Source organism: Capra hircus, chromosome 28, assembly GCF_001704415.2.
Source record: "Capra hircus breed San Clemente chromosome 28, ASM170441v1, whole genome shotgun sequence".
NCBI classification, from domain to species: Eukaryota; Metazoa; Chordata; class Mammalia; order Artiodactyla; family Bovidae; genus Capra; species Capra hircus.
This window is the reverse complement of record NC_030835.1, coordinates 21,205,189-21,232,442: the sequence shown is the minus strand read 5'-3', so window position 1 is coordinate 21,232,442 and position 27,254 is coordinate 21,205,189. Positions and strand designations below refer to the sequence as shown.

The 27,254-nt window shown below is 39.0% G+C and overlaps 1 protein-coding gene across 2 annotated transcripts; it reads left to right on the top strand.

Moving 5' to 3' along the window:
- SIRT1 (sirtuin 1) lies at positions 127–27,254 on the top strand. 2 transcript variants are annotated; one of them, NM_001314319.1, is given in 9 exon segments: positions 127–513; positions 1,806–1,922; positions 3,347–3,588; positions 5,237–5,389; positions 17,348–17,495; positions 18,377–18,456; positions 19,532–19,718; positions 21,102–21,665; positions 25,200–25,596. In NM_001314319.1, coding segments are annotated over 9 exon segments (2,199 nt in total). In that variant the 5' UTR covers positions 127–134; the 3' UTR covers positions 25,529–25,596.

Here is a 27,254-nt window from a genome sequence, read left to right as displayed (position 1 = left end):
GGGCGGGGGCGAGGAGCGGCGCGTCACGTGACGGGGTTTAAATCTCCCGCAGCCGGAGCCGCGGGGGCGCCAGTGCCGCGAGTCGAGCGGGAGCAGAAGAGGCGAGGGAGGAGGGCCAGAGAGGCGGTTGAAAGATGGCGGACGAGGCGGCGCTCGCCCTTCAGCCCGGCGGCTCCCCCTCGGTAGTGGCGGCTGAGAGGGAGGCCCCGTCGCCGCCTGCTGGGGAGCCGCTCCGCAAGAGGCCGCGAAGAGACGGCCCCGGCCTCGGGCGGGGCCCGGGCGAGCCCGGCGGGACGGCCCCCGAGCGGGAACTGCCGGCGGCGGCCGGCGGCTGCCCGGCAGCGGCGGCGGCGCTGTGGCGGGAGGCCCAGGCGGCGGCGGCGGCCGGAGAAGGAGACAATGGGCCGGGCTTACAGGGCCTATCCCGGGAGGCGCCACCGGCCGACGACTTCTACGACGACGACGACGAGGGCGAGGAGGAGGAAGAGGCGGCGGCGGCTATTGGGTACCGAGGTGCGCAGGGCGCGGGCGGCCGGGACTGCGCATCCCCCCTCCTCCTCCCGGGGCCCCTCCTGTCGGGTGGTGGAGTCTCGGGCGGGTTGAGGGCTCGGGCCTGGCTCTGCGCCTTCCCCCTGCCGACCTGGGCCTTCAGCCGCGCGCCTGCGGGGCTGAGGGCTGGGCTGCAGGAGCGGCCCGCGGACTCGCTCCCTCCCTTGCTCTGTGCCACCCCCACCTTCCTCCCCGCGGCCCGCCCCAGCGGCCTCGCGTTTTGCGCAGCCGCGGGGCGGGCTACCCTCGCTGTCGGTTTTAAAATAAGTTTCTGTCCCCTCCTACTCCTTTAGTGTATTGCTTTTGTTAAATGTTCTTCGCTTCTCCTCCTCTCCCCGTCCCGCACACTTCAACCTGCAACTTTTTGACTGTCCCTTGCGCCAGCCTTTGCCATTGCCTGCGAAATTTGTTGGGGTTTTTAGGAGGGCCTTTATTTTCAAACTTGTTTTAAATTTTAAAGAGCATAGGTGTTTATAAAGACATTACCCTTCTGTGGTGCAATTAATAGTGGGCATAGGAGAGTAATAGTTTTTTAGACTACTTTGCCGTGAATAGTGTTTTTCCTCTAATCGTGTTCTTATAGTGGTTTTTACAGTAACTGTCTTCGTGTGTGTATATGTAACCCTGAAACACGAATTGACATTTTTCTGACATGCTAAAGTAGATGTGATAGTTGTGTGTCTCGTCATCCTTCAGTGTTTTCATAGTTTTTATCTAGATAGATATGCCTCTCCATTATTTGTACTAATAAATCCAACCAGTGGACCATTTGACTATATGTAAAGATAACGTGTGCATTAGGGACTGGATTAGAAAAACGACACTGTTTTCAAGAAACATAGTTTAATAAGGGAAACGAATAATGCAAAGGTACCTTTGTAGATTTAGCGTTATATAAGAGAAGTGTGAGTTGCCATAGCTGTGTTTGTATGACTTTTTGGGTAACTCTTTATTTGGTAAGTTTTATGAACCACTATTTGTGATCGATAAATTCAGTCAAGGTTGCTACTTTTTGTGTTTTGATTAAGTAGACTTATTTCTAGATTTTGATGAAACTTAGCTTCTGAGCAGAATGCCTAAAGAGGATATACTTACTGTTCTGTGAACGGTGTGAGTTGATCCAGTAGACATTTTTTACGCGGGCAGTATGAGTGCTTTATTCATTGGAAATTGTTGCATCACAATAATTACAGAGCTTTATAATTTTAGATGCAGATTGTTTCCACAACCTGAGTTACCTTTGGTTTCTTTTGCAGATGACCTTCTGTTTGGTGATGAAATCATCACCAACGGTTTCCATTCGTGCGAAAGTGATGAAGATGATAGAGCCTCGCATGCGAGTTCTAGTGACTGGACTCCAAGACCTCGGATAGGTATGGTTTCACAGTTTAAGAGCTATCTTTTCTCTGGTATTTTCTTTTTATGTCGAGGAAAACTTATTTCTTTCTTCCCTTATTGTCTTGTGATGAGGTTCTCAGGTGTTTACTGAGATTTAATGTCAGCTTGTTTTTAGGGGAAGTCCAGTACTTTGTTCTGTTTTTGTTTGTTAAACAGCATGGGCCCGTGGAAGCTGGCCTGTGTAATTTCTCAAATACCAGGTCCTCACACTTAAACGGTCCTTTCCACTTGTACCCTCCATATGGAATGGTCATCCTCCAAAGTATCTTGCTTCCTCCTTCATATCCTACTATAATTTTTCTTCTTAACACTTACCACTTGACAATTTCTGTGTATAACTTTTATTGCTGGTTTCCTGCATTAGAATATAGAGTCCCTTGGGGGCCAGGGATTTCTGACTGATTTGTATACTGTTTAGTCAATGCCTGGAAAAATTTGCCCTCAGTAAATACTAAGTATTTTGATGGAATGGGAAAGTATTTTGAAGTAGAGAATACTATGAGATTTTTATATCGAAGTAGTAACATGACTATCTCAAAATATTCTTTTTCTTAATGTGCTCTCATTTTTCCAGAAATGCCTTGACTATTTCAAGATAGTGATGATTAGTTTCTCTTTAGTGTTTATATTGACTGTATTTTTGGTTTTCTTAAGCTAGGAACTGATTAAGAAATTTAGGGCAAAGAATTATTAAAGCTTAGAACATTAGCATTATATGCATCATTGCAAAGACAGGTTAAGATTAAATTGAAGATTATTACTGGGAACATTTTAAAGACAGTAGTTAAGTATAGATTTCATTTTCTTTGTGTTTTTAATGATAAATAGTGTGGGCTTTCAGGATGGGTAAGATCTTTATTGATTTGCAGAGCCCTTTTATATATCTGTTGTGTTTAAGTTATATTTTTTTAGGTTTTAACCAGAGAAATCTAATTCTAGTAGTAAAGTCACGTGACTCTTACACATGTTGTTTAGTCACTAAGTTGCATCTGATTCCGCCCCATGAACTGTAACCAGCCAGGCTCCTCTGTCCCTGGGATTTCCCAGACTATAATGCTGGATTGAGTTGCCGTTTCCTTTTCCAGGGGATCTTGTCTACCTAGGGATTGAACTATGGCCTCTTTACCACTGAGCCACCAGGGAATCCCTTTGAAATACATACCTGGCATTTTATAGCTCAGGGGACAGGATATATAGTAGTGGCTCTGTGTCTCAGCTCCTGATTTCATTGGGATATATAACCTTAGCTCTGAAGATGTTCTGAATGAAACACCTTTGCAGTGCATTTTTTTACTTTACAAAACAGCCTTAAGGAGTGCTAATTTACTACTTCAGAAAATAAATGAGATTTTGAACTACTTGGAGTGGATTGATCTAGTTCTTTTCCCTTTTAATATAGGTCCATATACTTTTGTTCAGCAACATCTCATGATTGGCACAGATCCTCGAACGATTCTTAAAGATTTACTACCAGAAACAATTCCTCCGCCTGAATTGGATGATATGACACTGTGGCAGATTGTTATTAATATCCTTTCAGAACCACCAAAAAGGAAAAAAAGAAAAGATATTAATACAATTGAAGATGCTGTGAAATTACTGCAAGAGTGCAAAAAAATAATAGTTCTAACTGGAGCTGGGGTATGTAAGATGGATGAGAATACTAGTAAAAGGGGGAGGGTGTATTTTTTCAGCCTTGTCCAAGTCACAAACACATTTCTGGTATAGAATTTATTCTTACATGATAATGGGCATTTGTGTTTGGAAACCGCTAAAAAGGGAGTGCAGCAGCAGTTACTAAATTGGTTCAGGATTTTTTAAACTTCTTAGTAACCTTAAAAAAGATGTCCTTCTATTTATTGACACAGTAGGTAAGTGGGATTAAGGTAAGATTTTTACCTGCTTTATTATACCACAGCTCCTAAAGGAGATGCAGGGAATTCTGCTTGTGTTACAGTGTCAGGGCCTAATGATAAAAATTGGTTATTTGCTCAGCCTTCATGGAGAAACCAGGAACCTAATACGTATGTATTGGCAAGTAGAGAACTTAGTGTTGGAAAGGTAACAGAGTCCTACCTCCCCTCCATTTTTTTGTTCCCAGTTTATAGAAGTTTTTTTTAAAGGCACCATAAACAGAAGAGGAATACAGACAGCAGATTGGAAAAAAAAAAGCACCATGATTGACTTACAAAGGATTATTACTCTAATGTACTTAGCTTCAATTGATTGAAAATAACAATAATACAATAGAAAAAAGGCAAAGACTATAGACAAAAACAAGAAGGTTTGCAGATAATCATGAAAGAGGCTCAGTATCAGTACTCAGTGAATGCAAATTAAGTAATAGTGAGTTTTTACTTTTTTACCCATCAGCTTACTAAATTTTAAATGTTGATAACACACTGTTATAGAGTGTGGAGCATTGTAAAAATTATACATCGTCTCTCCTCCATTTTAAATTAAGATGATATGGTTGTGGTGGCTTGACATTTTCCATTTGCCCCACTTTCTGTCTCAGTTAACTAGTTACTTAGGCTATTTCATATTGTGTGTTGAATACAGAATATGTTACATGGTAGTGACAGAACAGTTTTTGGAGTAAAGTCGAGTCCTGCTTTCTGACCTGTTGAGTTCAGGGAGAGTGTTGTTTAGCATTAGATGATCGTGACGAATAGGTATGTTTTGCTTCCCCGATGTGACTTAAACATTCGTTTTTGCCCTGAGACCAAAATGGAGTAAACGCAGACAAAAATTGTGAAATAGATAACTTCTGAAATCGCAGTTTGAATTTGTCAAGGTTTATTTGTAGAAAAAGCACAGAATCTAAATGTGTTGCAGTGTTGTACAGCATAGTTTTTTAAGGAAAATTAAGAAATTTAGTGTTCCTGAAGTAATAGAACACTGATTTAGAGGAGGGTGTTTTTTTTGGAAATACTTGACTGATAGAAACTCTTGCCCACTTTCAAATAATTTGAAATGGTTTCCTTGTTTCCCAGTCAAGTTGGAATTGCTTTAATTTGTTGGTTAAATGCTTATAAAGGTTTAAAGTTAGCCTGACTTAAAATTCCTTACCCCCTTATGAATGGAATATGTGGTGGACTTAATTACACTGGTTTTCTGAGTATTTTATTTCTATTAGAAATTAAACTAAGATAGTATCTCTATTCTCCAAAAGTTTCAAACTAAAAATGTTTTTCAGCTCTTGCCTAATTGTGTGATAAGAGGACTAGTAATTATTAAGGTAGCAGTAGAAGATTTAATGGTACAAATTATGCCATGCGTATTTCAGGTTTCTGTTTCTTGTGGAATACCTGACTTCAGGTCAAGAGACGGTATTTATGCTCGCCTTGCAATAGACTTTCCAGACCTTCCAGATCCTCAAGCAATGTTTGATATTGAATATTTCAGAAAAGATCCAAGACCATTCTTCAAGTTTGCAAAGGTACTACAAACTTTTCTAGCTGTTTCTTTGTCCTTCTGTCATGAAAAATTATTTTGAATGGCTGTCTAGTAAATTGATACTGTGGTGGAGGAAAATCACTGAAATAAAATCATTTTAGTCAGAAATCCCTTTTTCTCCATAGGGACTATCATTTGCTTTTCTTCATTTTATGATGGTGCTTATTTTCAAAGAAGTTTGCACTTCACTTTACATTGTCCAGACCTTTTTTAGAGGTTCAGTTCAGTTCAGTCGCTCAGTCGTGTCCGACTCTTTGCGACCCCATGAATTGCAGCACGCCAGGCCTCCCTGTCTATCACCAACTCCCAGAGTTCACTCAAACTCACGTCCATAGAGTCTGTGATGCCATCCAGCCATCTCATCCTCTGTCGTCCCCTTTTTCCTCCTGCCCCCAATCCCTCCCAGCATCAGAGTCTTTTCCACTGAGTCAGCTCTTGACATGAGGTGGCCAAGGTACTGGAGTTTCAGCTTTAGCATCATTCCTTCCAAAGAACACCCAGGGCTGATCTCCTTTAGAATGGACTGGTTGGATCTCCTTGCAGTCCAAGGGACTCTCAAGAGTCTTCTCCAACACCACAGTTAAAAAGCATCAGTTCTTTCTAGAGGTTAGTAGATCATATAAAAGTAGCATTACTGAATTGAATATTTTTTATGGATCACAAAGATTATAACATCTGCTCAGTATGTTTTATAATATGAGGAGATATGCCTGTGATCGAGGTGGAGAAGGTTCTTAGATTGCATTTTAGTCAGGGTTGATTCTGCTCTAGAGTATTTAGGGTTGCTCTGTCCAGTTCAGAAGCCATTTGCCATGTGGGGCTATTGAGTACCTAAGTGTACTGTACTGAGATGTTATGTTAACAAGTGTGGAAGACATACCAGGTTTAGGACACCTACTATGAAAAACATACAAAATATAAATTATATATTCTATATAATGATTATATTATTATTATACTTTGGAATTGGGTTATAAATTGTGAAAATTTCACATTGTTAATGTGGTTACTAGAAAATCTGAATTGTGTATATGATTCAGATGTTTTTATTTGGTAACTCTGGAGTTTAAAGTTTGACGTAACAGTCATCCCTTGGTATCTGAGGTGGAGATTGGTTTAAGATTCACTCAGATAGCAGAATCAGAGGATGCTTAAGTCTCTCTATACAGTGGTATTTGCATACAGTCTATGCACATTCTCACTGTATACTTGAAGCATCTCACCTTTCTTTCTGAGGGGGTGGGGCTACGCTGGGTCATCATTGCTGCCCAAGGGCTTTCTATCGTTGTGCCGATCAGGGACTCCTCCGTGGTGCGCAGGCTTCTCCCTGCTGCTCGTGTTGCAGAGCACAGGCTCTAGGGTGTGTTAGCTTCAATAGTTGCACCTCATGGGTTTAGTTGCCCCAGCGGCATGTGGGATCTTCCTGGACCAGGGATAGAATCATGTCTCCTGTATTGGCAGGGGGATTCTTAGCCGCTGGACCCCACCAAGGAAGCCCCTGTCCCTGTATACTTAATCTTCACAGACACTGTGAGCTTTTTTGTTTTCACAAATTTGAGGCATAATGGCAACCCTACATCAAGCAAATCTGTAGGTGCCATTTTTCCAGCTGCATTGCTCACCTATGGCTGTGTCACACTTTGGTAATTCACAATATTTCAGACTTTTTCATTATTGTTATGATCTGGGATCAGTGATCTTTGTTAATACCAAGGATGTAGTGATGGTTAGCATTCTTTTTAGCAATAAAATGTTTTTAATGAAGGAATGTACATTTTTTTGAGACATAATGCTATTGCACACTTAATGAATGACAGTATAGTATAAACATAACTTTCTACGAATGGGAAAACCAAAAAAATTCATTTAACTGACTTGATTGGGATATTTGCTTTTTTGCTGTGGTCTGGAACCAAACTCATGGTGTCTCTGAGGTATGCTTGCATGATGTTAATAGTTGCTGGTGCAGTAAATTCAAAATTTGGTAAATTGTTATTGCTAAACTTCAGTATGCTTGAAAGGGTCTTTTGTATTACTGATTATTTTTTAATGGGCATAGAAATGAAATAGAACTGAATTTTAATTAAAGGATGACCTCAACTACTTTCAAATCATGTAGTCTGTTTATATAACTATAGGAAAACCTCCACCGATTTAGAATACATGTGTTAGCTTAAATTGATGGACTATCTTAAATAATTTTGTTTTGTGCAAGTGTGCTTATAAACAGGAATTAGAATAAAATGGGGATATTACATTGGAATATTTTAGAAAATGATTTACTTGCTAAAACTGAAAACTGAATTTGAAAACTTTTTGCAGGCTACTAAGAGAAATTTGAATCTTGCCAGTAATCAACTTGAAACTTAGAAAACTTTTGAATTTCATATATCAGCAGTGATGATGGTCTGTCCTTTAGAATAGACTACTGGTTCACAGTGAGCTGAGCAAATAATGTAAAGTTAGTTTCTGTTTTTCTTTGTCACAAGAATGTGAATTTGTGAAGATATTAGTGTTTTTTATAAACTAGTGCTGGGGGTACTGCTGCAGGACTTTGAAGACCAGTGAAATATTAGTTACTTGGTTTCCTGGATTGGACTTAAGACACTGGCTCTGGCTATCGGAAATTAACACTTTTTTCTGTCCTCACTGTGTGTGGCCTTCGGGACCTTAGTTCCCTGGCGAGGGGTGGAACTCACGCCTCCTGCAGTCTGCTGTGGGCGTGCAGAGTCTCAACCGCCAGACCCCAAGGGAACTGCACAGGAATCAACACTGGAAGAAAGCCATCAAGTAACCAGAAATCAGTTTGATCTTGTATCTGAGTATAAGAGCTTGATTTACTGGTGCATTTATTTAATGCTCACAAGATTTTTGCTGTAAATTCTGTGTTCTGAGAGGAAACAACATGCCCAGACTAACTTTCCAGCTTTTTCAAAACTGTCACCTAAGTGTATATTAAATTGCCTAGTAAAGGTAGTAATCTCACACTTGGGGAAAATATGATAACTGAGAGTACAAATAGCAAGGTGAGAAAGATTGTAATCTTTGTTGTCTAAGTTACATAATGAGTATTCAGTTTTAGCCTAAACTGGTTTTAGTAGAATATTCTTGTTTGGTGCTTTGACAGGGACTTGAACTTCAGATTAAAAATCTGATGCTCTACCAGCTGAGCAGTCCAGGCAATTTAAACTGGCTTTGATATATAAGAATCTACAGAAGCAATTAAGTATTACTCTTACAAAGACAGGTTATAAAAATGCACATAACAGAAATCTGACAGGGCAAAAGAGAAAATAAGATCTGAATTGGAGCAAGAATGCTGCTGTGCTGTGCTCAGTGGCTGAGTCATATCCAGCTCTCCGTGAGCCCGTGGACTGTAGCCCACCAGGCTCCTGTGTCCGTGAGATTTCCCAGGCAAGAATACTGGAGTGGGTTGCCATTTCCTACTACAGGGCATCTTCCCCATCCAGGAATCAAACGAGTGTCTCCTGCATTGGCAGATTCTTTACCACTGAGCCACCTGGGAAGCCCAGAGTAAAAATGGCAGTTTTAATTTATTACAGTGTACAGATTTTATGGTGGCTGGGAGAAGAAAAAGTTGGTAGAGGCAGCATGTTTCACTTCTCTATGAAAGTTGGAGCTAAACAAATGAACTAATCTTTATAACTGCTGGTCATACAAGATTGTTGTTCACTTCTCACACTAAAAACTACCAAAAGGAAAGCATCTAGTTGCTGAAGTACTGCTTAAAATAAATGGTAATAGGTAAGAGAGACTGAGTTAATTTGAGTCTAAAAATGAATAATTAGGAAAAAGCTGAAGGACAAATAAGAAAGGACAAAGAATGAAGGATAGTGTTCAGAAATTAAGAATGCGGAGGATATGTAAATCTTGTAATATTTTACTAGATTCCAAAAAGAATACATGAGTAAAATACTCAGAATCTAAAATTTTATACCAGTTTCTTCTATACTAGGCAGAAAGTTTAAAAAGATGATTACTTTGCTAGTTGTGAGAGAAAATGAATTTAAGTTGATGTGTAAGTTGATTTAAACTGGGTTTCAGGTGTATAGCACAGTGATTCAGTTGTGTATCTTTTTTTTTTTTCAGATTATTTCCGTTGTAGGTTGCTATAAAATATTGAGCATAGTTCCCTGTGCTCTACAGTAGGTCTTATAGGCCATCTATTTTTATTTGTCTGTTGGCTGTCCTGGGCTTTGTCGCTGCACGAGGGCTTTCTCTAGTTGGAGCAGGCAGGGGCTGCTCTTCCATTTTGGCACAAGGGCTTCTCATTGCGGCTTCTGTTGCAGAGCACAGCTCTCAGAGCGCGCGGGCTTCAGTAGCTGGGGCTCACAGGCTCTGGAGCACTGGCTCAGTGGTTGCCACGCATGGGCTTCACTGTTCCACAACATGTGGGCTCTTCCCAGACCAGGAATCAAACCCGTGCCCTCTGCATTGGCAGGCAGATTGTTAACAGTGGACCGCCAGGGAAGTCCCGGTTATCTGTTTTATATATAGGAGTGAGTATATGTTAATCCCAAACTCCTAATTTATAACCTGTTTCCCCTTTGGTAACCATAAGTTTGTTTTCTGTGTCTTTGGATCGGTTTCTCTTTAGTAAGTTAATTTGTTATTTTTATTTTTTAAAAGAAGTGATGTTTGACATCTGTCTCTCTCTGTCTGGCTTACTTCACTTTAGCATGATAATCTCTGGGTCCATCCATTTTGCTGCAAACGGCATTATTTCGTTCTTTTTATGGCTCCATGGTGTGTATTCACCACATGTTTATCAGTCGCCTGCTGATGGACAGTAGGTTGTTTCCATGTCTTGGTTGTTGTAAATAGTGCTACAGAACATTGGGGTTGCATGTATCTGTTTGAATTATAGTTTTCTCTGGATATATGCCCAGGAGTGTGTTTTAGGATCATATGTCAGCTCTCTTTTAGGTTTTTAAGGAACCTCCATAGTGTTTGTACCAATTTACACCAGCAGTGTAGGGGGGTTCCTTTTGAAAGAAAATGAATTTAATAATAAAGCCATGAAAACAGGAAATATTGTGAATTTAGACCTTTTTGGAAGGAAAGTTTCTCTAGATGTATCAAGCCGTTGATTGTATATAATGGAGAAGAAACAGATTTCCTCTAGACTGAGACCTCCAAGTAATGGGAAAGGTGTGTAGAAGAGGTTACTGGTTCATTAGAGCAGTTTCTCAACCTGCTGACAATTTGGGATGGATAAGTCTTTGCAGTGAGTACTGTGCACTGTAGGATATTTAGCAGCAACCAGTGGCCTTTTCCTATTAAATACCATTAGCACCCTCTCGTCAGTGTTGACGATCAAAAATGTGTCCAGATGTTGCCAGATGTCTCCTGCAAAATTGCTCCCTGTTTGAGCCACTAGTGTATCAACAGTGTGCCTAGCTATGGCACCACTTTGAATTCTTCTATAGGAGAACAATTAAGGCCAACATCAAAGCTATATATTCTTGTTCTGAACCATTGTCTTCTTGCATAAGGGCTTAAATTGATAATGAATTGTGGCCATGGTTCTCAGGAGTCCATGAAAAACAATCCTTCTATATGAGTGGCAGTTATAAAGATTAATTCATTTATCTGGTGTTGATAAATATGAGTGATTTTTATTAAGAGTCAGTGAAGGTGAAACTGAGGTTGTATAAAATAACCTTTTTTTTTTAAGGACTGTGTTCAAAGATATAGTTGCTGTCCCATATTGAATACGGTGAATGTTCTTTCCCCTAAAGGAAAGGAGAAGGATAAATACGAACTTCCAAAATGTATATTTATTCAGTAAATTGTCACTTTATTGATAGGTACAAAACATACCAGATTAAGTAGTTACAAGGTTAAGGAATCTTAAAACCAGCTCATTTGTAGTATTTTCCGTTCAGTAAACTGTCAGATACTTGAATACTTGATAACAATCCCAGTGTTAGGTGGTTCATCATAGGTTCCATCTATTGTAACTCATCTGGCAAGTATTCATTTTGGACATTTTCTGCTTTCTGTTGCTAAAAGCGTATTGCTCTGATTGTCCTTTTTCATATGTTTCTAATGTTCTAAATTTCCTGAAAGCAAAATTGCTAATGGTTGTGGGTGAATAAAACGTACTCCCATCAGAAGTGTATTGGAAAGCTAAATTAGCATGCCCATACTCTTTTCTCCCACAGAAAAAGTCTCCCATGATACATTAGTATTGTTGGTTTTTTTTTTTTTTAGAATGTCTTGTGTTGTGTGTATGGTTTGAAAAGATTGAAACTGTAGAAAACATGTTAGTTGGCCTCTCCCTTTGGTTTTCCTATCTAATCTTTCTTAAAGGTTACCATAGTCAAATGTATCACTGGTTTCCTTCTAGGAAAAAAAAAGAGTAAACCTGTTTGTGTGTGTGTGTAGGGGGGAGAAATATTATTGTAAGTTTCTAATAATACTTTAAAAATGACTACCAACAAAATCACACTCTTCTCTCTATATTGCTTTTTTCCCCCCACTTAATATTCTTGGAAATAGTTTCATAATGGCTCTTAAATATACCTCATTTTAAAGAAAAGGCTGCATAGTATTGTTTCATAGTTGAACCACAGTATTATCTAATCATCTGTTAATGGCTATCTAGAGTTTTCAAGGCAGTTAAAACTAACTGTTCTTTTTTTGTTATTAATACTAGCGTAGATGACTGTTTCTTACTACTTGCCATGTGTATATCTTTGAATCGCCTGTTGTTCTTAGTATTTTTTTTTTATTGAGATTCTTTTCTTCGTACTGATTTGTGAGAACTTTTTTTGTTTGCAATGCAGAGCTTGTGGGATCTTGGTTCCCTGCTTGTGGGATCTTAGTTCCCTGACCAGGGATTGAACCTGGGCCCTATCAGTAAAAGTTGCGTGGAGGCCTGAACACTGGACTGCCAGGAAATTCCCAAGAACGTGTATTTTTTTTTTAATGATTTATTTTTGGTTGTACTGGGTCTTTGTTGCTTTCTACAGACTTTCTGTAGTTGCAGCAAGTAGGGGTGACTCTTCCAGTGCTTGGCTTCTCATTACGGTGGCTTCTCTTGCTGGCAGAGCACACGCTGTAAGTGCATCGGCTTCAGTACTTGCAGCACACAGGCTCAGTAGTTGTGGTGCATGGGCTTAGTTGCTCTGTGCTATTTGAAATCTTCCTGTTGTAGGGATTGAACCCATGTGCTTTGCGTTAGCAAGGGGATTCTTATCCATGGTGCCCTCAGGAAAGTCCTGAGAACATATATTCTTGACGTGTTGGTGGGTGATTAGAATTCGTCTCCAGTAATCCCATGTGGGATGTGTAATGTGAAAAATGCTTAACTAGATAAGTCTCAGTAGACTGATTTGCAATACCTAATATAAATGGTACTTCACCTGAAGGAAAAACAGGGAACATGAAGCTGAGGGATCAGAAATTGCATAGTGGTTAAGAGCTGCACTTTGGCATCAAAACTGGGTTTGAATGATAGTTCTGCTACTTACTGGCTTTTGTGACTTTTGGTGTTACTCCTGTGCTCTGGTTTTCTCACCTGCAAGATGGGGGTATATATGTCTAGAAAGGAGGTTCAACAGATCTTTTCTGTACAGGCCCTGGTAGTAAATGTAACCTGCTTTGTGGCCCGCATGGGAACTTTGTCATACTGTGTTCTTTTCCTGTACAGTCCTTGAAAATGTAAAAATCCTGTCCTCAGCCCAGTCTGCAGCATTATTATAAAGCGCTCCTGTTATACCTGGGACATACATTAAGTATTAGTGAATAGCTTCACTAATTGAAATTCTCTTATGTTAGTATAGGGGCCAGCAAACTACAGCCTTAGTCCAGATGTGGCCCACTGCCTGTTTATTTACAACTATGAGCTAAAACTTAAATGGATATGAAAAAAAATAAAAAGAATTATACTTTGCATCATGTGAACATTATATGAAATTCTAATATCAGTGACTATAAATAGTTTCACTGGAACACAGCCATGCTCATTCACTGACATGTTGCCTGTGGCTGCTTAAGTACTACAGTGGAAGACTTGAGTGGTTGTAATACGGACCATAAAGACAAGAGACCAGATGGCCTGCAAAACCTTAAATACTTGCTATCTGGTATCCCAGTGTGGAAAAAGTTGAGTAAGCCAGCTTTTTAATGGGGAAAAAAGTACATTTGTCAGGTGACTGATTTACAAGTTTTTGACTAGGAAAGATACTGAGTAGTCTATGATTTTGTGGAATGAGTGAAACAAGACTAGGGATTATGAAGACTTTTCATTACTGTGGTCAGTTGGTTTCACTTACTTTTTGGGACCTTGGAAAATTTAAATTCTAGTTTCTTAACAACTCTTCCTACTATCTATTGAAATAGTGGCATATCAAACTTTGGTGAGTCCTTCTAGTTTCGAGGGGCTGCAGTTAACACCCCTGCCTTTGACTGGATTCTCATTCATATTGGTAGAAATTGTGAGAAGCAAACAAGCAGAGAGCATCTCTGGAGAAAAACCATTATTCCTACGTGAAAACTCACTGTGGCAAAAAAGTTGGTTGCTAGTGGCCAATTACTGGATTGTTTGCACATTTCTGGACATAGCTTATAAAATCAGCTTGTCATTTAATAGCATTTCAAGCATTTGGTCCCAGTTCTGCTTTCAGTCTATTGTAAATGGATTCCTGTGGCAATAACAGTGGTCCAACCCACATGACTGGTTCCTTAATAGGACTTAAGGAGATTCAGATTTAGGATGGCCTGTCTTGCTTAGAACAGATCTGGAATGTCACAATTCCAACAGGAAGAATTAATCTGGATTTTACCTGAAAATTGTATCTCCTGCCAGCCAATTAGTTTTTTTTTAATTTGTTTTTTTGGTCTGTGTTGGATCTTCATTGCTGCATGTAGGCTTTCTCTAGTTGGGGCAGGTGGAGGCTACTCTTCATGGTGCCTCTCACTAGGGGCTGCTCTTGTTGAGGAGCGCAGACTCTTGGGCGCACGGGCCGCAGTAGTTGTGGCATGTGAGCTCAGTAGTTGCGGCTCTCATCCTCCTAGAGCGCTGGCTCAGTAGTTGCTGTGCACGGGCTTAGTTGCCACAGGAAATCTGGGATCTTCTGGACCAGGGATTGAACCCATGCTTCTACGTTGGCAGGTGGATTCTCTACCACTGAGCCACCAGAGAAGCCCTCAATTGGATTTTTAACAAATTTTCCTAGTTAAGGGATTGGGAGCTTAGAAAATTTAAATTCTAGTTTCTTAACAACTTTTCATACTCTCTATTGAAATAGTGGCATCTCAAATTTGGTGAGTCCTTACTTAGGGGTAGTTCTGTTAAAACAGTCCTTTCAGAGTAAATTTTTCTCATAATTTCAGATTATATCCCTTAGTTGGAATGCAGTACTTAAATCTAGTGATTCAGACATGGTCCACTGCATATTTGGAAGAAAATAGACAAAGTTTCAAATAACCATTAAACGTAAGCCTACAAAATAAAACAAACCCTTCATAAATTATTCCGAACTACAGGAATTGATTTGTAAATCTAAGTACTAAATTACCCCTGAATTGTTAGTGCGTTGGTCATGAAGGGAAACTGGAGTACAGAGCTGAATCTAGTATCCCACAAATTTTTGTTGTAATTTTTTTTAACAATTCTAGTTTATTAAATTCTTTTCAGAAGTTTACAGTCACCACAGATAATCACTGCAGCTTGACTCCTTTTTGCCAGCACCAGTATTGGCCCCTGCAGCCTCCCCGACTTTCTTCATTCTGTTCCAACCTTCCTTTCGCTGTCTTCTTAACGTGTTTTTCTCCTCCTCCAGGCCATGACTTGCAAGCCTGTGTTTGGGCTTATTCTTATTTCCATAATCCCGGGGATTTAAAATCATGCCAAAGCCATTTGTCTTGCCACCACCAAAATGGGTTCTGAGTCCAAATACAAGGGTGACATCTGGTATGGTTTTGTACATTTTGGCTAGAGTTTTTTTTTTTTTTTCCTGAGTTTCTGTCTTGGGTACTATTTCCTACCCATGGTGAAGGTCGTCGATGACCATTTGTTTCCACTGAGGTAATCAGTTGGTCATAAATTTAGTACTCTGTGTCGTTCATCATCTTCAAGCAGTCAGGGAGGAGAAGAGCTAGTGTCTCACAGGATTTTGTTCTTAATCCTTCCCTTTTGAAAAGGGTGGGCAGTAAGGCACATGAAACTTCATTCTAGGGGGTGGAGTCCTGGCACCCTTGATACTGCTCAGCCTTGCTCTGAAGGTGGCAGCCATTTGTTCTTGTACTGCCACCATGCTGTTATCCTGGCTACTGTTCTGTCCGTTGCCTAGAATATTATATTTGATAAAAAAAATTTTAACAGCTGTTTCCAGAGGGGAGAGTTGTAAGGTGCTGGTATTAGAACAAAGCAATCTGATGAGAAAACGGTGGTTAACAAAGCACAACCTAGTTGTCCAAACATAATGTGACATAATGTTTTTTATAAACATTAGCTTTCATAAACTCTTCACTTGTTACTTCTTTCTATATGCATTGTCTTGCTTGAATTGCAGAGTTGTTCATGAACTTTATGATAAAAATTTGGGAGGCAGAATTCTTGGGTTTTGTGTATGTCACATTTTCAGCAGCATATGGTCATGTATGTGACCTTATAATGTAAGGTCATGTAATAGACCTTATAATGAGATTTATAATGAGACATGCCTATTATTTTCATCTAAAGGGTATCTTGGTAGGCAGTTTTTTAAACTTGAACTATTAAGTAGATTAAAAGTTAGAGTCATGTAGAATCTTTACTATTAAACGTTTTTGTATAATGTCAGAACTGAAGACTCCAACCCCCTTCCCAGTTTTATAGCTTGTTTCTATCCTTCCTGACTTGTTTAAATGAAAGTATCTGTGCTTTGCATATAATTCCCATCTTTGCTTCTTTACACAACAACAAAAACAAAACTACACACACTGGTGACTAACTTGACTTTATTCACATGTCACGGCCATCTTGCAGGGCACTCCCTCATTCATTTTAATGGCTGCACTACCCGCTGTTATGGATGCACCATGTTTCTACAGCCAGTCCTCTGTTGGTGGACATATGGTTGTATCTAGTTTTTTGCTAGCACTTTAGTAGGTTAGAGGCTGTAATGAATGGTAAGGAAGTAGGTAGAAGTACTGCTTCGATGAAAAAGTAGAGAAGAAACTTCCTTTGCCATAGTCACTTACTAAATGAAATTTAATAAAAACACTGTCAAAAGTTGAGAGGACCAAAATTGATACTTTTTTTCTGATCTTTTTGCCATGTGTATATCTGAATTCTTTGTTTTTAAAGAAGAAACAGCATTGAAGCATTATTTGGGGGGAAAAACACACACACAAAATCCAGCAACTCAGCATTCATGAGCAGCTCTATACTATACCAGTATGTGCCTGTGCAGTGGAAGGAAAACAGTTTTGGTAAGGAATTAAACCTTTAGCTTTCAACTTCCAACAGGTTGATATTTATAATGAATGATGAATCAAAAACTTTAAATATTATGTTGACAGTGCCTTTTTTAGTTTTAAAAAAGAAGTCACCATATCTCTAGTATTTTTTATTTCAATATAAACTTTTCCCTTTTCCTTTACAAAAAAAAAATCTGAATTTGCAGCCAACAAAAATTAGACCTATATTAAGGTATGTATTTCTTCTGACTTTTATTAAAATAGCATCATTCATAAGAGATGTTTGCAGGTCGATTTTATCCTTTTTGAGAGGCTGTGTTTACTAATTGCTGAGTTTTATTTGTATTATAGCAACAATCCTTTTGTGTGTGTTGCATCCATCTAGATGCTTTAAGATTGTCATGTATTGTTTTCTAATTATCATTGGTAGTTTTTTTGTTGTTGTTAAACCTAAACCTGTGACATTTGTTAACACTTAAATGTTTGTTCTGCTTTTTGCATTATCTAGGAAATATATCCTGGACAATTCCAACCATCTCTTTGTCACAAATTCATAGCCTTGTCTGATAAGGAAGGAAAACTACTTCGCAACTATACTCAGAACATAGATACACTGGAGCAGGTTGCAGGAATCCAAAAGATAATTCAGTGCCATGGTTAGTAAACTTCAGAATTGCTTTTCTCATTATATTAGTTTTGTAGGAAAAATTAGGATTAGTAAGTAGGCTGCCATTTAGGAATGGAGATTAAGCCTTATTATTTAATCATGTACCTGATCAGGTGTAGATAAGGAAAGTAAACTGCAAAAATACAAAACCTGAAATACTGGCCTCAGCTCTTAATTGTATCCAATGTCAGATGTTAATTTGGATTTCAAAAGATGTAGCAGTTGTATACACTTAAGTTTCAAATACTGTGCTTCGTCATGTGTGACCCTTTGCAACCCCGTAGATTGTAGCCCACCAGGCTCCTCTGTCCATGGGATTTTTCAGGCAAGAATACTGGAGTGGGTTGTCATCTCCTTCTCTAGAGGATCTTCCTAACCTAGAGATCAGACCCACATTTCCTGCATTGGGGGTGGATTCTTGACCCACTGAGCCATGAGGGAAGCCTGTTACATTCTTTTAAATAATGTTTTTTATTACAAAAGTGATATTAGCTATGGATGAAAAAAAACATGGCATCCTGAGGCAATCAAAGGAACTGCTGATGAGGTCAGATGTACAGAATTCAGAAATTTGAAGACTTTAAAACAAGTTTGAATAGACTTTTATTGTATCTAAACTGTTTCTGAAAAAAAAAACTGTTAAGCTAATACAATCGTAACCTTCCAAATCTGCAGTTTTAGTCCTGGAGGAGTTAGTAGTATTTTATTAAAAGAGTAGCTTTAGGAAGGGTCATTATATCAATATCTCTTTTGTGGAACCTCTTAAAATTTCTAAAGTCTCCAGCTTTTCTAGTATCAGATTTAATTATAACTTATTTAAGAAATGGAAAAATTTCTTTAATAAAGCGTGTATTTGTTGGTTGTTTTTAGGTTCCTTTGCAACAGCATCTTGCCTGATTTGTAAATATAAAGTTGACTGTGAAGCTGTACGAGGAGATATTTTTAATCAGGTAATTTATCACCCATATCTTAGGATTTGTGCTTGTCTCTGATCTGTTTCTTTTGCCTCAATCCTTTTTTTTTCCCCCTGAAAGTATTTATGTGGTACAGAAACATCCATGACTATGGGGGATTACAGAGAAGTACCCAAAAACCTTTCATTACCTGAAGTTGAAAACTGCCCTCTTTTTTAAAAAGTATTTATTTGACTGCGCCGGGTCTTAGTTGTGGATCTTTGTTGCAGCATGTGGGATTTAGTTACCTGGGCCCCTGCGGTGGGAGGGCAGAGTCTTAGCCACTGGATCATCAAAGAAGTCCCCATAATCTCTTTTGAATGATGAAATTGACTTCCTAAACATTACAAAATATTTCATGTATGCTTATTGCCAAAAAAATTTTAAGAAGATGGCAGAGCATAAAAACCATCCAGAAATAAAACTCAATGTGCATAGCTATATATAAAATCATATAATTATGAGAAGATAGCATATTAGAATGGAATTGTATTTTACAGACTCCCTACGATTTTGGCTGCGTGCAGACCTCCTCTAGTTGCAGCAAGTGGGGCTGCTTTTTGTTGTGGCGTGCAGGCTCTTCACTGTGGTAGCTTCTCTTCTTCTTGCGCGGCTCTGTGTGGCAGGTGTAGTAGTTGTGGTGCGTGTGCTTAGTTGCCCCACAGCATGTGATCTTCCTGGACCAGGAATCAAACCCACGTCCTCTGCATTGGCAGGTGGATTCTTAACCACCTGACCTCCAGGCAGTCCCAAACTTTTAAAGGTTAAGACTCATGTACATGTATACACATGTTGCTTTTTCCTCTTAATTCTCTTTAATGTCAAATGTGGGTCTATACAGATATTAGCAGCAGATAATAGCACAATTGTATTTCATTGTATGTTAGTGAAATAAGTGGGAGTGTCATTTATAGTTGATGTTTAGGTTTTATCCAGTTTTCTCTATTTATCCAGTTTTTCTGTTTTCTTTGATAAATTTGAAATGATTTCTTGCTAAGTGTGGAAATGTTGACAATTCTAACTGGGACTTGGCATTCTCTTTCCCTCCTCAACCAACATCTGGAACACATAGGTGGTTCCTCGATGTCCTAGATGCCCAGCTGATGAACCGCTTGCTATCATGAAACCAGAGATTGTCTTTTTTGGTGAAAATTTACCAGAACAGTTTCATAGAGCCATGAAGTATGACAAAGATGAAGTTGATCTTCTCATTGTTATCGGATCTTCCCTGAAAGTAAGACCAGTAGCACTAATTCCAAGTAAGTTGGTAATGATTTTTAGAGAACCATTTCTATATATTTTTCCATGGGTTGTGGGTATGTAGAGCATACTCCAGTGATCTGTTTTTCATTAAGAGTAGTAAAGAGCCAAACTTTGGTTTTTAAAGGTGACACATTCTTGTTCATGAAGATTGATTAATCTGAAATTTCAATGGGAATAGAGGGTTTTCAAAACAGAATAACAAAGGGAAACAGTTCAACGTAACTTTTCAGTGGGATGTGTTTTTAATGCGGTAGGCGTTAGCATCAGCTAATTTACATATACATCGGAAACATTAAAAATAATCTATTTTAATCTTAATTTGAGCCTGTTGCTAATGTTTCACATTCTAGTAAGTTCAGATGAATAGCTTGATATTGTGTAAGTACTCATGTAAGAGAATTTTGGGACTCAAAATGATTGTTTTAGTAAGAATAACAATCATAAGCATTATATGTAGATCAGCTCTAACAAAAAGGGTGTGCATGTGTATAAAAATGCTTGAATACAACTGAATTCCCTGTTACTTTCAAGAATATTTCTTTAACCCATGCTCCTATACTACATTTTTTTCTCCCTCTAGTGAGCAAGTAAGGGGGAGGAAGATAGAGGGGCTAATTCAGTTGCATCACTTGTGCCATAAAAGTGAGGGCAGGGGCAGAGAAGAGAATATCAAACCCTTAACGAGAGAATTAGACCCTCACACCAGCCAATAGGCAGCTAAACTGCTGCTTTAATAGAAACTATTCAAAAAGATTATAGGATAATTTGTAACTAAAAAGAAAATGTCTAAGCTTAATTTTTTTCTATTTAAACATAGAGCAGAGAACTTCTGACAAGCTTTCTGTGGGGTAGTATAACATGTTGGTGATGTTAGGCACAAGTGGAGAGTAGATTGGTATATACTTTATATCAGAAGCCATTTAAGTAGAGAAAACTCTCACCTACTAAGAGCCAAGAACTTTGCATATTAAGTCACTTACTCCTCACTGCAATCTTGTGGAGCAGTAGTTACCCTATTATACAGACAGGGAAACAGGGAAACTGAACACAGAATGTAGACGTTTGAGGCAAGAGGTAATCAAGTGCTAGAGGAAATTGTGATGCTCATCTATTGACTTAATAGTGTGATGGTATACAATAGCTCGATTAGAGTGGCGTCTTCTTTTGGTATTGGGAAGCATTAGGTTTCTTCTGGCTTGCAGGAACTTATTTCCCTGACCAAGGATAGGACCCTGGCCATGGCAGTGAAAGCAGAGGGTCCTAACCACTGAACTGGCCAGGAAATTCCGTTAAGAGTTTACATACTGCGTTTGTTTTGGTTTTATAAGTGCACCTCCCTTCTTTTCTCTTAATTCTTATTTTTTTCACCCTAATCTTAGGTTCCATACCCCATGAAGTGCCTCAGATACTGATTAATAGGGAACCTTTGCCTCATCTGCATTTTGATGTAGAGCTTCTTGGAGACTGTGACGTAATTATTAATGAACTGTGTCATAGGTTAGGTGGCGAATATGCCAAACTTTGCTGTAACCCTGTGAAGCTTTCAGAAATTACTGAAAAACCTCCTCGAATACAAAAAGAGTTGGCACATTTGTCAGAATTGCCACCCACACCCCTCAATATTTCAGAAGGCTCAAGTTCACCAGAAAGAACTTCACCACCAGATTCTTCAGTGATTGTCGCTCTTTTAGACCAAGAAACAAAGAGTAATGTCGATGATGCTGATGTGTCTGAATCAAACGACCATGGCACAGAAAAAGCACAGGAGGTGCAGACTTCTACTAGAAGCATTGGGAGTGCTGACGAACAGTTGGAGAGTCCAGATTTGAAGAATGCTGTCTCCGATTCTGGGGAGAAAAATGAAAGAACTTCAGTTGCTGAAACAGTGAGAAAATGCTGGCCAGCCAGACTTGCAAAGGAGCAGATTAGTAAACGCCTTGATGGTAAGAAAGGCTGTTGGGCCATTTTGAGGGTATAACTATTATTTTTTTCGTAAATTTATGTAATTGGAGGCTAATTACTTTCCAGTATTGTAGTGTTTTTTGCCATACATTCACATGAATCAGCCGTGGATGTTCATGTGTTCCGCATCCTGAACCCCCCTCCCACCTCCCTCCCCATCCCATCCCTCAGGGTTGTCCCAGTGCACCAGCCCTGAGCACCCTGCCTCATGCATTGAACCTGGGCTGGCGATCTGTTTCACATATGGTAATATACATGCTTCAGTGCTATTCTCTCACATCATCCAACCCTCACCTTCTCCCACCAAGTCCAAAAGTCTGTTCTTTACAGGAATCTCTTTTGTGGTCTCGCATATAGGGTCATTGTTCCCATCTTTCTAAATTCCATATATATGCGTTATATTGTATTGGTGTTTTTCTGACTTACTTCACTCTGTACAATACGCTTCAGTTTCAAAGGAATATTTGCAGGAAGTGAGCAATTTTGGCAAGCTAGTTAGTGTTAACTTCATGCAGGTAAATTTTAATAGTTGATTGTGTTTAGAGAAACTAAATTTGAGATTTTAAGCTAGAAAAAGATAAACAGTATCTTCAATAATACGGGGAAGAAATGGTGTCTAACAGTGTGCTCTGTACCTTGAGTTTCTCTAGGGAGTGAGAAGTTAAGCATTTAACTGGGACTACTGAGTGCTCCCCTGTTCTCTGCTAAGAGCTTTAGATGGTGAAAATGATAAGATTTGGGTCAGTGACTTGACATATTTTCTGTTTCAGTATCTGATTTCAGTTAGGGACGAGACTATTCCTTCTCAGGTACAGGTGGGAAAACAAGGACCACAGAGATTAAATACCCTGTCCAAGGAAACAACTGGAGTGAAGAAGAGCCAGGTAGATTCCAGGTTCTGTTAACCTGTTGCTGTTTCAGATCTAGGAAACATCTGGTTCTTCTCCACTGACTATCAGAAATAGCATCTGCTCTGTTTTGACTCATGAAAAGTCCTTACCAATTTGTATTAATATGGATGAAATCACTTTCTACCTTTTAAGACCATTGTGCACAAGTATTAACCTATGGTGAAAAACCTTAAGACAGAAAATTGTGCTCTTAGATGCAACAATCTTGTCCTGCTTAAAACTCTCTCACTCACCATACATTGTGAAAACTGGCAAGAAATTTCAGACAAATGTATTGTGTGTTCTAATCATTTGCCATAAATAAATTTTAGTTCAGTTGAATAAGCCTTTGGGTATTTCCAAACTAGGACTGCAGCAAGTTCGGGAAACACCCATCCAAGCAACTGATATTTGTGTATAATTACAAAAATGGGTGAATGGGGGAAAAAAAAAGGTGAGAATTTTAAAAGGTAGATGCTACTTAGTGGGCACTAGGTTATAGAAGGCGTAACTGTAAGTTGGTGAAGTCTTCCACGGGGAAAACCAGAAAAAGCATAGAATACTTATGCTTATCAATGTGGCAAAAGTCAGAAGTACAAAAATTGCTGTTGATTTAGTCAGGTAAGTCTCTGTCGTGTACAGAGTCTGCGCGTGTGTTTGTCCTTTGTGTCTTGACTCGTTTTTTGACCCCATGGACTATAGCCTGCCAGGCCCCTGTGCCCATTGTATTCTCCAGGCAGGAATACTGGAGTGAGTTGCCATTTCCTTCTCCAAAGTCTGCTTAGGCACTCACAATATTCTTTGGCTCTTTGACAGATGGGTCAAATGTATAAAACTCTGCCCCAGAAAATTGGTATACCTTGGTTTTATTCTGCTAATTTAGACCTTTAAAGATACAGGCTTCAGAATTTGACTGCATTGTCAGATCTACCTCTCATAGCATTGTGAGCATTTGAAAAGATAACTTACTATCATGTAAGAATTGAATCGCCAGTCTATGTCTGACGCTGGATACAGCATGCTTGGGGCTGGTGCATGGGGATGACCCACAGAGATGTTATGGGGAGGGAGGTGGGAGGGGGGTTCATGTTTGGGAACGCCTGTAAGAATTAAAGATTTTAAAATTAAAAATAAATATAAAGAGGACACATTTTGTTCTAAAAAAAAAATTTAAAAAAAAATGAAAAGATAACTGATGAATGTAAAACTTAACACTTTTAACTGCTTAAACCAAACAACTGACGTTTACTCATTTTAGTTTGCGACCATTTGTAGTGAGGTCAGGGCTGAAAAGGAGGAAGTTGGAGCATATAAGAAATAAAATGTGAATATTGTAAAGGTAAGATTGCCAGTAGGACAGAAACAGGTACAGGGTACTTAAACTGAGAAATAGATTGTTCAGTTCTTCAGGGGGCCAGGGCAGAATGAACTGTTTTTTAATAAACCTGTAAAAGGGCAGGACAGCCATGTGCTGGGACCCCTTAGAAGACTGGCTCCTAGGATGTGATTTAGAGGAGAGGGTCCTGTTAAAAATCACAAGATGTGGTGGTCTGCCAGCAGCTAGAATGCAGGTACTCAACTCCCTTCTCCAATCACTGACACACCATGTGGTTTTCATGGTGCAAAACATGGGTTATTCCAGAGTGAGAACTGGATCAAGATAGGGTGTTAAAAAAGCTTGAAAGTCATTTTGAAGAGAAACTTAATTACTCCAGATGAACTATGCAGTACTCAGCTTTTGTGAATCAGTCTGGGCTCTTAAGAGCCTTGACCTGGGAGAGAGTCACTCTGGCTTAGGGGAGAGAGGGGAAGGCTCCTCACCATGAGAGGTTAAATCTTACACTGCGAATGCTAATTTGGGAGGGCTTTGCAAAAGAAAGCTTAACAGTGCTTTAACTGTTAGGACTTTAACTGTTTAACACTTTAACATGATAGGACTCATAGAAAAATAGCTTCTGATTCAGAGGGTGGGTGGTGGCTGGATATTTCATCTCAACAAATCTCAAAGAAGTTGGTTTAAGTAAGCCTCATTGAACATGGCTCTCTACAATTTTTTTTTTTTCATACTTACCTCATAGTGTTTGAAAATTACTTCATACCCAGATGAGGAAATTGAGGCATAGAGATAACACTCCCAATTTGCAAAGTTTGTGAGTGGCAGAACTAAGATTTCTACCCAGTACTGAGTGCTTCTGTAGCTTGTTGTTGAGAAACTCTATATAATAATAGCCTCTAGTAGTGATACTCGGAGAAGGCAGTGGCACCCCACTCCAGTACTCTTGCCTGGAAAATCCCATGGATGGAGGAGCCTGGTAGGCTGCAGTCCATGGGGTTACTAAGAGTCGGACACGACTGAGCAGCTTCACTTTCACTTTTCACTTTCCTGCATTGGAGAAGGAAATGGCAACCCACTCCAGTGTTCTTGCCTGGAGAATCCCAGGGACGGGGGAGCCTGGAGGGCTGCCGTCTGTGGGATTGCACAGAGTCAGACACGACTGAAGCGACTTAGCAGCAGTAGTGATACTCAGGTAAAAGGTTAGAACCTACGCTTGTCCAAACAGCACAATCATACTAAGTCTTAGAAAACTGGAAATAACCCATTTTTCTCCTATTACTGTGTTTCAGATAATCAGTATCTGTTTTTACCACCAAACCGTTACATTTTCCATGGCGCTGAGGTATATTCCGACTCTGAAGATGATGTCTTATCCTCTAGTTCTTGCGGCAGTAACAGTGATAGTGGAACATGCCAGAGTCCAAGTTTAGAAGAACCCATGGAGGATGAAAGTGAGAATGAAGAATTTTACAATGGTTTGGAAGATGATGCTGATATTAATGAGAGAGCCGGAGGAACTGTATTTGAAGCTGATGGAGGTGATCAAGAGGCAGTTAATGAAGCTATATCCGTGAAACAGGAAGCAACATGCATTAACTATCCATCAAACAAATCATAATATAGTAATTGTCCAGGTACAGAAATTGTTCCACCAGCATTAGGATCTTTAGCATGTCAAATTGAATGTTTACTTGTGAACTCAATAGAGCAAGGAAACCAGAAAGGTATAATATTTATAGACTGGTAAAACAGATTTCCCCCCAATGGGTAATTTTTAACTTCTTATTTCTGTGCTTATACACTCAAACACTAACTTTTTTTTTTAAGGTACGTAAGTATCTTTAGTCAGCTATTGGACTAGACTTTGTTAAAGGTTCATTTGTATGATACATCGACATGTATATATAATTTTGTTTTTGCCTAGTGAGTTTCAACATTTCAGTCTTCAAAAAGCCATTGGAATGTTAAATTAATGTAAAGGGAACAGCTTATCTAGACCAAAGAATGGTATTTTCACACTTTTTGTTGTAACATTGAATGGTTTGAAATCCTCAAATCTGTTCTGCGAAACGTTTGATTCTTTATTAGCACAATTACCTATTTTTAAACACTGGCATTTTCCAAAACTTGTGGCAGCTAACTTTTTAAAAATCTCATGACATGCAATGGGAGAAGGAAGTCAACTATATGTGGGAGAGCACTCAGTTGTCTTTGCTTTTTTAAAATGAAACTTGGTGCTAACAGTTTCAGAAATGTATCGTTCAAATGAAGATGGCTTTTGTACTTCCTGTGGACATGTAGTAATGTCTATATTGGCTCATAAAACTAACTTAAAAAATAAATGCTTTGGAAATGTTTCAGTTGCTTTAGAAACAATAGTACCTGCCTGGGTCCCCTTAGTTTTGAGAATATTTGCCATTGTTGTTTAAACACCTGTCACTGTGGTAGAGCTTGCATTGATCCTTTCCACAAGTATTAAACTGCCAATGTCAATCTGCAAAGCCTTTATGAATCAATAATAATGGTACTTCAGCTGGGGAGAGTGTAATATTTGGGGCTGTTGCCTTTTTTGCCCATTAACGAGAGCAACAGACCCCGGTTACGGTTCCAAAGCCAGTAAGTACATGTTTCCTGTCGGGAGGACTTGGTGTTAAGAAACACCAAACATACTAGCCTAGTATTATGGAGATGAACGTGATGTAACTTGTAATAGCAGAATAGTTAATGAAACTAGTTCCTATAATGTCTTTATTTAAAAGCTTAGCCTGCCTTAAAACTAGAGAACAACTTTTTCAGCTGCAGAAGCTTCTAGCCTTTCAACAAAAGTTCATACTTTATAAAACTGCACAGTAATGATTAATTTTCCAGACCTTTCCCCAACATTGCTTTCAAAAAGTGTTTTTATGTTGCTTTAGTATTTATTACAGTTTAACAAGAAAGGTTTGAAAAACAGCTGTTCTTAAGCTTAAAATATCCAGCTAGGACCATTACTGCCAGAGAAAAAAATTTTATTGAATGGCCATTTCCCTACCTAAAAGATGTTTCGATCTGAATTTGACTACACTAAAGAATGCAGTATATTTAGTTTTCCATTTGCATGATCTGTGTTTGTGCTATAGATGATATTTTAAATTGAAAAATTTGTTTTAAATTATTTTTACAGTGAAGACTGTTTTCAGCTTTTTATATTGTACATAGTCTTTTATGTAATCTACTGGCATATGTTTTGTAGACTGTTTAATGACTGGATATCTTCCTCAATCTTTTGAAATACAGAACCAGTGTTTTATACTTGTACACTGTTTTAAAAGTCTATTAAAATTGTCATTTGACTTTTTTTCTGT